The sequence below is a fragment of the Simochromis diagramma genome, unplaced genomic scaffold, assembly GCF_900408965.1.
Source record: "Simochromis diagramma unplaced genomic scaffold, fSimDia1.1 OVJJ01000389.1, whole genome shotgun sequence".
NCBI lineage: Eukaryota > Metazoa > Chordata > Actinopteri > Cichliformes > Cichlidae > Simochromis > Simochromis diagramma.
The window spans coordinates 579,835-594,303 of record NW_024387227.1 but is presented as its reverse complement, the minus strand read 5'-3'; the positions used below and the strand labels follow the sequence as shown (position 1 = coordinate 594,303).

At 39.7% G+C, this 14,469-nt stretch overlaps 1 protein-coding gene across 4 annotated transcripts in view; it reads right to left on the bottom strand.

Moving 5' to 3' along the window:
* pax7a (paired box 7a) overlaps positions 1-14,208 on the bottom strand; it is a 43,908-nt gene extending 29,700 nt beyond the window's left edge. Inside the window, exons 1-4 of one of the 4 annotated variants that reach the window (XM_040052242.1) lie at positions 13,644-14,208; positions 12,213-12,448; positions 11,368-11,509; positions 10,814-10,942 (exon numbers count right to left, since the gene is read on the bottom strand). In XM_040052242.1, coding sequence (XP_039908176.1) covers positions 10,814-10,942; positions 11,368-11,509; positions 12,213-12,448; positions 13,644-13,731 — 595 coding nt within the window. In that variant the 5' untranslated portion in view covers positions 13,732-14,208. Of the gene's footprint in view, positions 1-10,813; positions 10,943-11,367; positions 11,513-12,212; positions 12,449-13,643 lie in introns of all 4 variants that reach the window. The other 3 variants (XM_040052244.1, XM_040052240.1, XM_040052243.1) reach the window with 3 other exon arrangements.
* Between the last annotated feature and the right edge of the window lie 261 nt (positions 14,209-14,469).

Here is a 14,469-nt window from a genome sequence, read left to right as displayed (position 1 = left end):
AACTTTAACAAAAGCTCAAAGAATATTTCAAAAAGAAAATAAAAGTTGTTATATTGCCACAGGAACATCTACATTTCTTTATAATGCCTGTCTGGCTGCTGATGTAGAATTGAAATATTATTTTAGAGTGAAAACTAATAAAAAGCTGTTTGATCCAAAAACCTTGGAGAATATATTAATAAAAAGGCAGTCGTGCTGTTCTCCACTAACATTTAGCAGGCTGCAAACAAACAAACCGTTACCAAAGAGCTCCTTTATATACAAGAACTTAATGAATATTTCTTGTAGAGAGCTTATTCTCTGGCCACAGTAAAGCATTACAGTGCTTGGCATTAATTTCCGAGAGCGCGCCATATTGAGGGGTTGTAATGTGCACAGTAGAAAAGCTTTTTATACTGAGACTACATATTCCCCAAGGAGAGAATGACTGACGATGCAGAAATAAGCCCATTAGTTGAAAATAGGGGACAACATTTGAAGTTGTTATTTTGACGGCTAGGACAGGAGCTCCACCCCACTGTTTGGACAACTGCTTTCACAGTTTAACTTAGTAGGGAAAAAAACACATTTCTGATTTGCAACACTTAGGGAACATGCTTATTGTCTTTGTGGTTATGAAAAAAACATGCACAATTAAAACAAATGAATATTTCAGTGGCGAAGCACATCAAGAGCATAAAATGTGAAATGTTCTGGCCCTAAGTAGCATAGGCTAATGGCGATTTTTAAACTAGCAGACCATGGTCAATGCTTCTCATTCATCACTGAGGGAGAGCGCGGGTGCACTGTGCTAAACATAATTACTGTTGCACATTATGTGGGCTATTCCTGCATTGTAATAAAATTAGCCAGAAATGCTTTTTGTCTTTTCTAATGCAGCTCCATGGTAACCAGTGGATGGCCATAATGCGAAACACTGTCCCTGATCCGTGCCAGCTGTCAGAGTTTGACAACCTTAGCTGGCAAGGTGAATTGGAGGAAACTACATTTCTTTCAGTAAATTATGTGGCTCCGACCTGCTCATCCAGTGCACAATTTTACATGGATATAATAAAGTCCGAGATGTCCTGATGTACTGAACACTCATGTTTGCGATCCTTCATTGTTTAGCACAATGACAATGGCTTAATCACCCAGACAAAGATCTATTTCTGCCAAAGGTCCTGCTTATTATTGCACCGTTCATCTTAAAATTTCTACTTCAGACAGGCAGAAAATTCAAGCAGACAACAGAGTTTTTTGTTCTGGGTTCCTCACAGAAAAGTGGCCTAACATAAAATTCAAATGCTGCGACAACATGATTTTTTTTAAGCTTTTTAAATTATATTCAATCCTTATAATAAATATTTCTAAAACACAATGGGCAAAATAAAGGTAAAGCTATAAAAATGTCACTATAATTGTAGTGTGTGTCTAACACCTGTAAAAACGCCGCAGAAAACGCCTTTCTCAGGCTTGAAAAGCTAACACAAAGGAAACGGCAACAGTTTCGTTTTTAAAATGGCTCAAACTCTAAGCGAAGCATTTCATCTGCTGACTGATATTTCCTGCGTAAGTATAATGCACAATTACCGGTGAAACTTCCACGATTTCAAAGGCCTTTGTTATTTAGCGACATTATCTGTGAGCCAGTTACAACATTTATGTTGTCTGGTAGATAACTTATTAAGCAAACTGACTACAATTTATGAAATTACATGGTTAATTATGTAGTGCCTAGAGCTGGAATGACAATAAACTATCTGTCTCCTTTGGCAGTCACCCTGCCGAGACAAAACAAAAACACATTTTTTTTACCTGCAGGAGAAATTTACAATAACATCAGTGTTTGTTTGTGACGTTTGGAGCTTTTTTTTGTCCTGTAAGTGGCGTGATGTCCAGATGCCATTAACGCTCACGGTGACTTTACTGTTCACTACCCTTGTTTATGGTACTGAAATGACACCAGCTTCTCCAGCGATGTGTAGAAAAAACAACTGCACCAACCAGTGTTTTTATTCTTTTTCTTTCTTTTTTTTTCTTCTGGAGGCCAGGTGGAAAGACACCAACAGCACATCTCAAAGCAATTAAATGAGATTTCTCTCCCATAACAAATACAATAGGTTTTCCCATTAAAACCTTTGAAACGAATCTCCCCTGCTGAGAACACTTGTCTCTCCTTGTGGCATGGCTACGAATCAGCACTGAAAGATAAATAAATAGCCTTTATAAAAAAAACATTGGCCTTCTTGTCAGGACACATACCCACTCAACACTAGCAGCAGTCCACATGTCAACTCATTCCCTTCCCATTTCCTCTGCTCTCCTCGCAAAGACACTCCTGTCTAATGAAGTAGAGGGACTGCAATCCCACAGGGCTAAACACAGCTCTGTCATCCCTGAGTGTTGTTTTCCCTCTGGACAGCCCAGTCATTGTCCACTATGGAAGGTAATACTCACCATTCAGGATTCATTACAACACCAAATCTCTGAATGAGCTGCCCACTGCAAACACACAACTGCCCGCGAGAAGAAATAGGCCTCCTAGGGACCCCCTGCCAAACTTAATTGGATTGCCAATATGGCCCACAGACGTTTGAGAAGTCGAGAAAAACAATGGAGCAGAAAATAAATACTCCAAAGCCACAAAGATGACTCCACTTGGTAAACTAACACAGTATTGATCTTCTTCTTCTTTTTTTTTTTGTTTGTTTAGAAAAGCCTCATCCCTGCTAATAGCTGTCTGAGAGTGTAATCTCTCCCTTGTCCTCCCCCTCCTCTCCTCCCCTCCACATTCCCTATTATGTGGCTCCTTTCAGAGAGCCCCAAATAGTTTAGGTTCAGTGTTGCACTGGGGTATGGGGCATGGGACTGGGGACCAATTGTTTGCTAATGTTGACACCTGCCAGAGCAGGCTTGGTCTATTTGGGGCCCGCCAAGCTGTAAACTGGATGCTCCCCCTCTTTAGCGAGATTAAGTGTGGGTTGCTGGGGTCACAAATCACTGGACTCCCTCTGATGTTGTGAGGCACAGAGCCAGAGACTAAGAGGGCTAAAAGAGAAAGCTGAGGAGGGAGGGACAGAGGAGGGAAGAAGGATAAAGAGTGACAGTCTATTGTTTACTGAAAAGGAAGGGAATAATGTATCTTCTTGAGTGTGCGTAACCACTGTGCCCCATTCAAAAAAAATATATATCAACGGTGAATCCACGTCAGCCTGCTAAGGCACTGAACAGATTTCTGCCTTGTGATTTTGTGCCCCTTTTTTTGCGGTGCATTGTTGGTCAGAAGCTTTTTGTCTGAAATTGTCTCAGTTTATGCATTTTCTGCCCAAAAAATACAGCATTAGTACTAAAAGAAAAAACGTACTGTTTGAACATAAATACAGATGATATGCTTTGTAATATACTTTTGTTTCTATTGCAATTGGATTCAGGGAATCTAAGAATATGTTAATAGGTATTTCCATATATATATATATATATATATATATATATATATATATATGTGTGTGTGTGTGTGTGTGTGTGTGTTCTTAAAAAAACAACAACCCCCACACACATATTATACAAAGACACAGAGAAAACCATTGGCTATGACAGACAGTGCCCAGCTCCTCCTCCTCCCCCCTTCCTTTGCAGATGTACATTAATGCAAAAAAAGGCAGAGATCTGAGCTGCAGCAGAAGCACCCTGTCTCCCTTTAAAACTGCTGCTGTCCAGCCTGATCGTGTCAGTTTGAAGGCCCCTATTCAAAAGTATTCATGCATCTGCCTTTGAGGCACAATAGCAGCTAGTTTATAAACTGTCTGCCCAGGCACCCAAAGGCTTTAGTTCTTATTGTTTTCACCCCCTTAATAAACTTTTTGGAGGAGTTCATCAACTTGGCTGAATAGCCTATGCAGCAAGTCTCAAGACAGAAAATAACAGACGGGCCTTTTCTCCTCCCTCTTCTTTCTCTCTTCCTTTTCTAGTGGCTGTTCATTTAACAATGGTGAGAGTAGGCTGTCAGACATCACAGAGCTTTTAACCAATACAAGAAAAAAAAGATTTTTTTTTTTTTAAAAAAGAAAGAAAATGCAGTCTCTTAGAATGGAGATGGAAGACAATTGCATTTTTACATTCCAGTCAGCTCCAACAACACAATAAGATAAAATGTTATATGTAAAGAGTATATGTGTGTGCGCTCTTGAAAGGGCAAAAATTGTGCTACTTTTTTTTTTAAAAAAATGAGAAACTCCGCTTTAAGCTTTAAATGCACGTCCGTATTTCTACAAACAGTGCATATAACTCCATCAAAAAAATATTAATTAATTTTCAGTATCTCTAAATTTGCCTGACACCTGTTAGACAGCCAGCACAGAAATTATGGGATGCAATAAAATGTAATTTTGGGTGTAAGCCATTAATCCACTGTTATACCTTTAAACTCTGTCGAAAAAAAATTAGCCAAACTTAAAAGTCTTTAATAGATGTCTGCTCTAATTAATTTCATACCTAATTAAAACAAGGCTAGAGTCCATGCACGCTGGCCTGTTTAGCCCGCTGGATGGCCATAATTGAAGTAATAGCGGAAAAAAGGGGGTGCTGCTTAGAAATAAAAGCCCGCAGCGGTCCAATTCAGCAACATCCCCATCCAACCACGCTGCCCACCCCTCCTCCCCCTCCCACCATCTGACCCAAAAAGGCCTTATTGGCTGCCCCGGACCAACCACCTACTGTTTCCCACCGATGCTCTCGGTGCGTTTTAACACCCTAATTAGATGTGACAAGTTCAACGAGCTGGTTTCAGAGGAGGAAAAGCTGGTCAGGTTATGATTTCCGAGTCAGACTCACAGGGGACTCTGCGGACAGCTGATTCCTGTCAGCCTCATTCATCTTCTTCCAGCCAATTAAACATTAATGCTAACAAAGCGCTGGCAATTTGGAGAATACGTCAAGCCCCTAAAGTGGAAATGTAAATGTTTTTGAGGCGATGTCAGGCGGGCTGCTGCTGACAGCAACGATACTCTCAATGTAGTAGTAGTAATAATAATAATAATAATAATAATAATAATAATAATAATAATAATAATAATAATTAGTTGGTGAAATTTGTCACATTCTAAATGGGTAATTTTTAAAAAGTGCGCTTTTTTGCAGTTGTTTCCGTGAAAATACCACAATGTAACCCTAAAGCGCCTCAAATGTCATGAAATCCATCACTCCTGCATTATTATTATATAAAGTTCGGGCAAATTGACATTTTAAAATGACGACAGTTGTTTAAAACCTGCTCTAAACCTGCATCCGTTCGAGCTAAGAAAAATTATTAAACCACAATCAAAAAATGAAGTCAAGTGCATCAAAAAGAAACCCCAGAGCTGTACGAATGAATGGAAATTCTTCCTCGGAGTTTTTAAACACCTCCACCTGTTGACGTGTCCGTGTGATGCACGTGGTAGAGAGACAGAGAGAAGGGGGGGAGGGGGGAGGAAATGAGGACAAGAGAGAGGAAGAGAAAGAAGGCAAACTTGAGCAAAAAGAGATGATGAAAAATTGAGACTCTATTTATTTTGGACCAGAGCCCCGCGGGCACTGCGCAGGTTCTCGGAGACCCATAGTGAAAATTGGCGGAATAAAACACAGACAGAAATGAGAGACGCGCTGAAGCACCCTACTGTTGTGACAGGATACCTGGAGGGCAACGCTTCCTCTTTAATTTGTCTCGTATGGCTCGAGACCCCCAACCAGACATTCAATCCTCAGAGTCAGCGTAAGCCTACTGAATTTAATTCTCGATGGTGAAATTATATGCTATAATTAAATATCATATCATTTAAAAAAATGCTCTGTGGCATAGAGGCATCTTATCGAATTGGTCTTCCTCGGCTTCCTCGTTGTTATCACATTAATAGTAACAACATCTAAAATGGGCCTATCAGCATTTGCGGGGGAAATTGCGGGCTAAACAAAGGGCACCTATGGGCTTACAGCTTATATTCTGATATTTTCGAGCAGGAAATGTTAACCTTGAAATGCTGCTATCTGCGCCTAACAATGTGTGATCATAACCCCATAAATGAGGGGAGAAATTGAATCCTTTTAAGTTATTAAGCAGGAAAGGATTATAAACTCGTCTTTATAAATGAGCTAGAAATCCCCATGTCTTCCTCTGTACACTTTTAAATTTCCCACAAGAAGCTGGAGAGGAAAGATTGCCCCTTTTCAAGAGCCCCACAAGAGATGGAAAAACCATTTTTGTACCCAGATAGGAAGTCGTCCCACATGGTAAGCGCCACTTTAATTAATAGACAGCCTTGAGAGGTATCACTGTCAGCTTGGATAATGGTGACAGAGCTAGTGTTTGTGCTTCCATGAATATTTCTCATGTGATCAAAGTCAAATGTCAGCAGAGAATGAATTTAAGCCTACTCGATTTTTTTTTCTTATTTGCAGCCTAATGCTTTGGACACTTAAAGCTCCTGACACCGAAATGTCTCGCCGGTTTGGTAGGCCTACAAGCTTAAACTGAACTCCCCTAAAAAAAAATGATGCAGCGCTCAAATATCCGCTCATACGCAGCGCAGTTTGCTGTTATTATGTTGCACGGTTTGCTCACGTTACCTCGCTGGAACCAATAGACCAATTTGTAACAGTGTTTGTAGCGCTTGTCATCAAGTCTCGCGATATGTCATTAAATAACAAATTACACCATAATCTTTGAATGAAAAAAGGCTGATTTTTTTTAAAGAAGGGAGGGGTGGGGAGTGCATTGAAACAGTGGCGGAAATGCGGAAATGTTTCTCTGTTTTTGTACGCTGTTAATTTTAATTTCTAAATCTACAATTTTAGCACATTGCTGATACCGAAATGGAAATTTGTCACACTAATGACAAAATGACGGCGAGACATCGTTAACAATAATGGATTTACATCATGACCAAGCTATGGGCTAAATGTGCTCATCGTTCATCTATCTAAGGTGTCGATATTATTATTATTATTATTATTATTATTATTATTATTATTATTATTATTATAGTTTATAAACAGTCACTGAAACCTGTTAACCTACCACTATTTGGACTACTGCAGTCTCGAAAGAAAGGTTAGAAAGGTACTCGTGTGTATTTTTGAATTTTCTTTTTGTGTAAAAAACAAACAAAACAACAACAACAACAACAACACCCCCCCCCCCCCCCCCCCCCCAGAGATGTCCGGGTGTCCGGACATCTTAAAAACAATTCACAATGTATATTTTCTAAAGAAATGTTAAAATTACCAAATAAAACCGATACAGCGTGTGTTAATTATTGTCAAAATAATTACTCTTTATGATATTTGTTTTCTTACCTTTTCTTTTATTAAGCTAAAAATGGAAAAATGAAATTGAAATATCATTACTTTTATTTTTGTACTGGAAATAAAAAAAAAAAATAATAATAATAATAATAATAATAATAATAATAATGATGATGATGATGATGATGATGATGATGATACTACTACTAATAATAATAATATCGACGATGTCATGTCTTTCAGCTCCTGCCCCCTTTATAAGAGATGTAGGCCTACCGATGTAAATTCCAGTGAAATGTGGCTTGAGTGGCTGCGGGGACAGGGGAGGTTAATCCGAGTTTAATGCAGTGAAGCACAGCGCAGGGTCTGGGCTATGATGGGTATGTTATCTCTCCCCAACATTTGGGTCTCCCTCAATTTCCACCCAGCCAAATAGCTGCGAGAAAGTGCAGATGGAGTCACTCTCAATGCCTGAGGAAAAAACGTTATTAATAGCTAAATAACTTCCCCATACTTTCACTGAATCTCTCTCACACACTGTTCCAGATGGATTTGTTTGAAGTGGTCTCTCGCTTCATTCCCCTGTCCTTCTCATTCAGCACGGCTTTAGACCCGAAATATAGCTACATTATATTACCATACACTTAGAGACTGGGTGTGCGTGCACGAGGGCGCGCTTCCCTGTGCGCGCGCGCACACACGTGCGTTTGTGATGTGGAAAGCGCAGAGAGGGCAGCTTTTCACATTTTCATCACCATGCAGGCAGAAACTATTTTTTCCCCTTGTTGTTTGTTTGTTTCTGTAGCAGATCACATGCAGGGTACCTGGCATTGAGGGGTAAACCTGAAGAAAACATGTTTCCGTCGTAATTAATGAAACATGCCGACTTATAACTGAAGCTGAAAAGGAAAAGAGACAATACGATCCACATACTTTTGAAGGAATGCAGTATGCGACTTACATTCACTGGATTCCAAATTGTATTTCACTGAATATGGATCTATAGTAACAGTTAGAGCCTCCTCTTTCCCAGTCCCACCTGGCTGTTTGGGCTGGTCTGGCTTCCTCACACCTCTCCTCTGCTCTGTCACTTTCCCTCCCCACTGCCTTGAAATAATCCCTTCTGACATCTGTTTAATTACACCGAGGACCTCAGGTAATCCTGCGATTTGCTGAAATGTCCATCGCGTGTCTGCAGCGCATCTAACGGTCAGTTTGGATGCATCAGTGTGGCAGATTGACGCCAGGCAGCTGATTCGCCTTCTGATTCTCACCGGGGTGGCGCAAAACATAACGATGCCCACGTTTGCGCACAGCGGTCTTTAAGCACCTTCTTGCGCGCAATTAAAACCCTGGGACTGATTTTAATAGCCGTGCGTGACAACTGAAGTGCGCACCTTGGACAGGAAATTTGTTTCTGCACAAATTGTGGGATGGACCAGGATCACCACTCCAAACAGTTATCAACGAAAAAAGGCCCTAAAAGGGAGACTTTTCCGGCGGTTATGCGCTGAGTTTTGATTGGTTTATTTTTAACTACAACCTTATGAAAACAAACAAACAGCTGTCTTCATGCAGCAAATAAAATCTACATTATTGTAATGTGGTTAGGACTTTAAATACACGTTTAATAAAGCTAGATTAAAGCTGGGATAAATCCGTGATGTAACCTCTGAGAAAATCAAATGCGCAGACCTAATAAACAAATAGATAAATAAATAAAGTCTTAAAATCTGGATAAGTAAACGAATAAAAAAAAATCTCATGAATTTTGTGCCCAGGGCGAGCCACTGTGAGCTCCGCTCTGAGATGAAAGTGAAAAGAAATAAAAGGCTCTATTTAATCTGCTTTAAAACCCCTCTCCACATAAGGGCTGTGCTTCAAACTCGGAGAGTGAGGGGCTGATTGGGGATAAATACATTTCTTACCATGCCTGCGAGCTATTACACCCGGCACGAACACAGCCACCTATTCAGCAACCATCGTTTCCAGTGCTTACTCTAATAAGTATTAACATTATTAAATGCCATCCGGTTGCTGGTAGTCTAAACTGCATTACGCAGAGGGTGCGTCTCTTTTTATAGCAACTTAAATCAACCCCAATTTAAAACACGAGCAGCGGTAAGGAGAAAAAAATAGAAGCAGGAGAATTATGTCTATATTGTGCACCATCAAAAAAAAAAAAAAAGAAGAAAAAAGTAAATAGTCAATAATTACGCGAGGATTTTGCAGGTAAGAACTTCAAAATGCAAAACGTGTGCATCAGTTGTGCGCATTTTTTTTTTTTTATCGTTGTAATGATAATAAAAATTATTATTATGGTCATTTTGAGACTGCACGTTTTGCGGCTCATCTATATGGACATTGGACATTTTTGCAAGAAAAAGGTTGTTTTTTTCCCTAACATTAGCGCGTGGTGTGAAAGAAAAAGAGACCGTTTTCACGCTATCACTTGATTCTTCTCCAACGGACCATTATATAAAATTACAAAACTATCTACCAGCGGGGCGTACTGAATAATTCATCTCCTTTTATGTCTCTTCTTGCCCTTTGTCCAAAGTTTTCGCTCTCTCTCCCTCTCTCTTTTTTTAAACCAGGTTTTTGAATAAGAATGGACGGACCCATACTCTCCTTTTCGCTGCCCTGCTTTCCAGGATTCGCTTTTGTACATCGGACCCTTCACTTTATAAACCGCATCAATAGAGGGGAGGGCTTTTTTTGCTCGTAAAGTTCATCTTCAAGTTTGAAAAATTCTTCTTGGCCGTCCCTTTTTTTCTTTTTCTTTTGTGATAAAAAAAATCTATTTAAACCCTTTCAGACGTTTGATTCAGACACTGTGCATTTCTCCCGCTTTCATAGCCAAGCGTAAAGAAATAATAGCAAAAAAATAAAATATGATAAAATCAGAAGATCATGTTAAAAAAATACCTGAAATTAAAAGAATTTTCCCCATGATTCCATGGTCTAACAATTTCATAATTAATATACATAAAACAAGCTACAAAAACGAACGTATCCTATATAACAGGATATACCCAAAATCCTTCGAAGTGCCTCATAAATACGGAAGGCGCTGACAGCAAATACCTGCATCGCTTTATTTCCCCTCCTAGCAGCATCAGAGCAAATAATAATATGAACACTGATTTCCACTTTAACTGACAAGTGGTGAAATGTCGGTGAACTGACATCGATTGTGAAATGGGTCAACTGTCAGCTGTCGTTTAGAGGTCGTTAAATGAGTGAATGAATGAGGAGAAATTTGCTACACAAATTAATTTTCTGCAGTTAAATACCTTCTGCCAAGGCTCTCATAAATAATTGAGTGAATGAACAACTGCTGGCTCGGAGTTAAAAGCAGGAATAAATTCACTCCGTTTAGCTGCAGCTCGGGTGTGGGACAATTTCCCAAGAGGACGTGAAGTAGGAAGTCTATTTAAAACACTTGCTTCCTGATTACAAGGTTGAAATTTACTCTAAATAATATAAATAATAATAATTTCTTATTTCAGACATATACAAAAGGGCCATATATTTTCTGCTGTTAACTTACATTTATCACCGAGGATGCCATCGATGCTATGCTTTGTTTTCTTTTCTCCATCTTCATCCTTCTTATCACAGTCATCCTCGTCATCTTTTTTGCCAAATCGGGCCCTCAAAACGCGGCTGATGGAGCTCACTAATGGCAACAAAAAGGTAAACGGGTGATTAGCCCTAAAACCCATAAAAGAACCATAGTAATCCTATCATACATTTTTAGAAGGCTATACCACACAAAAATAGCACAGCAAAAAAAATAAAAAAAAAAAAAAAAAATAAAAAAAAAAGTTTTACATGAAGCAGCAGAAGCGCTAGGAAAATATTTTTAAAAGTGTTTTTCTGTATTAAAGGTAAGTAAAATTACACTGTAATACAATGATGGGAATTTACTATGGAGCACTGAAGCCACATTTCAACGGGATGAGTTTTTTTCTGGGTCAAACAGCTGAAGGTGCGCCCTTTATTATCAGTAACTGAAGCTTAAAACGTGGGATTCAAAGTGATGTTCATTCAGAAGTGATGCTGCAGTGTTCGCTGGTAGTAGGGAAAAAAAGTGCAGCTTACCAGATGAAGCCTCACCTGAAGGAACTGTGCTTCTGTCGCACACCCCGTCCTTCAGCAGCTTATCCCGGATCTCCCAGCTGAACATGCCCGGGTTTTCTCTCTTGTACTCTTCGATCCGCTTCTCCACGTCAGGCGTTGCCACCTGCTTTAGGTTTGAAAAGGTGTAAAAAGGAGAGGGGGAAGACAAAAGAGGGGAAAAGAAGGAATTTCAGTTTTAACCGAGATGTGAAGATATTTTTGTTTTAGTCCACGAAAGATCAACGAAAAGATAATACGAGCGAAATCTAAAACGAAACTCTAAATTATGCTAAATAACTCTAAATTATATTATTCATAATTTTAAAATGTAGGATTATTTTTTAGTCGGGATATAGGCTCATGCAGGCAAAGAAACAGAAAACTGGCTAATCAGTGAGACATTTTTACGTCACCCTATTCACAATTTTATAAAGCTAATAACCAAATATAAGAAAAGAAAAAGGTATGAAACACACCACAAATATATTATGGTTAATCAATATTATATAATTATATCATTATAAAAAATAAATGTTTGTTTCTCAATTTTTTTCTTTTAGCTTTTATTTTGTGTCATTTTAAAATTAATATTTGTATTTATTTTAGATCTTCATGAACCCTATAAAAATGTTGCAGGTGTGTTACCCACCTTGAGAAAATTATTATTATAATATTGCACTTCATCTGCAATAACAACACAAATATCAGGTTTGAGTTCACTCAGGTGTCATGCGCTTTTTGCCACTCCACCTCCCCACCCCTCCCCACCCTCTCTCCCATCCTCGTGCTACTGTGACCCATTTCCTGGACCGTGGACCCCCACTCACCCTGGGCTTGCTGCCTCCTATGGCCCCGGGACGGATCGAGCCGGTCTCTTGGTACCGGCAGAGGATCTTGGAGACACAACCGTGAGAAACTCGCAGTTGTCGCGAGATTACGCAAGGTCGGATGCCGTGGTGGGCCATCTCCACTATCTTGTGTCGGATGTGATTTGGCAGGGGCCTCCCGTTGATGAACACTCCGCCAAGCTGGTTCACCCTACCCTGGCCCAGAGGCGTGGATACTGCGCCACAACAATAAACAATAAAAGTCTCAACAAACAACACAAACAACACAAACTACACATCACGTTTCCTGTGGAGCTTTTGCTCTCTTCAGAGTACACCAGGCTAAAATTTTACTATAGTCAAACAGCTGCATATTTGTCATGTTCCTGACTTTTAATGGGACGCAGTTTACACACATTATCATATTATACATTTTCAAGAAAGCATCGTGCCAAATTCGTCCAGCCTCAGTCTGGCTGACAGGATGCTAGCAAGGCCACTTCAGGATCCAATTTCACATTCAAGAGACACTAAAGAGGGTGACACTTCTCACCTTGATTATTCCTAGTCATGCTGTACAAATATTGATGTGATCCTTTGAGCCATCTCTTTGCTGTGTGTATTATTGCCATTTCCAGCAGCCAGACACTTGAACAAATCCCGGAGCTCGAGTAACTTGCGAGCTACGTGGTTTTTGTACATTTCAGTCCAGAGCACTTGAGCACGAACTGGTTGTAAGGGGAAAACTGTTTCCATAAATGCATGCAAATACAAAATGATCTCCTTTTTTGTTTCCTCCCTCCCTTTCCCCCGCCATATGTTCAGACGACTTGAGTGTGCTGGGCATCGCAGTTAAAAAAAATAAATAAATTACCAATTAGATTGCTTTGCGTGTGTGTGTTAGTGTGTGTACGTGTGTACGTGTGTGTGCAGCCATAAAAGTTAGAGCACTAAAAATGCTAAAAAAAAATACAATAAAGTAGCTTAAATTAAAAAGAAACTCTACATTTAATAGTAAATTTAGAATATTTTTTATTTTAATGGAAGTGAAAAAATAAAACAAAAGAAAAACGGATGCATTTGTCATTATAACAAATATTTCATCCACCATAAACAACATTAGCAAGAAAGATAATACGTTTGAAAATAGATTCAATATAGAATAAACATAGTGTCATACAAAACACACACTTCAGAGTGACTCAACGCAGGAACATGAGGCTGGAGTACCGTTGACCATGACTTCGGGTTAACTTTCATCAGCACTGACTGGAGGCTCGTATTTGTCCACCCATCTTTTTCTTCCCAGCATGCCGCCGATAACAAACTGTGCTCTGTGTCACTACCACGGTGGAAGCTGACAGAGCGAACAGCCGACGATCTTTATCAGCTCGAGTTCAGATGTTTTACACGTTTGGTCATTTTTCTTACCTTCCAGGGGGAAGCCGGTTCGGGGGTAGTTCTGGCCTGGCGCAGGGCGCACCATCCGAGGCACTGTTCCTGGTAAAGTAGCCATCATGTAGCTACACAGACAAACACAAAACCGGGGTCTGCTCGAAACTGCTACTCTTAGAAAGTCCAAGCCAAAAAAATAAAAAATAAAATAAAATAAAAAAAACCCGGAATGTATTCAAAATGCTGAAAACAAGATGCTCTGCTGCTGTCAAATCCCAATCCCAGGCGGAGAAACTGGACTAGCCCTTCTTCCACCGGGGGAAAAAATAAAAGTGATGCTTTCCTCTGCTGCGATAGATATGCCAAAGAGAGAGAGAGAGAATAAAGAAAGCATCAAATAAAATCTAAAAAATCTCTACAAAGGAAAGTTTGCAAAATGGATGATTTGCACCCAAAGTATCTGCGGTAGATAAAATGCAGTGTTATTCTTTTTCCCTTGGTGTAGTTTGGATTCAGTGTAATGTCTGCTGGCTGGTTGGAAGTAGTTTAAGTGGCCAACTTTCGTGCATGGCGTAGGAGGAGACAGCCGAGCGCTCCCATAGGCTCACTGCCCTTTCTTTTATGGATGAAAGAGAGTGGGTTTAGCCAGGAGCCGGTCGACCAATCAGAACAACACATTCCACTTTTAATCCACTGCTGCCTCTCTCATAAGAGCCCGTACACCCAAACCAGTTCAAAATGTTAATATATCTAAATGTTATTGTAAAGTCATCTTTTCAAAGTGTGGGGCTGCCTTCATCACACCCAGCTGTCTAACCCTGTGGAATATTAATATTTTTTTAAATTACAACTTTCTTTCTTT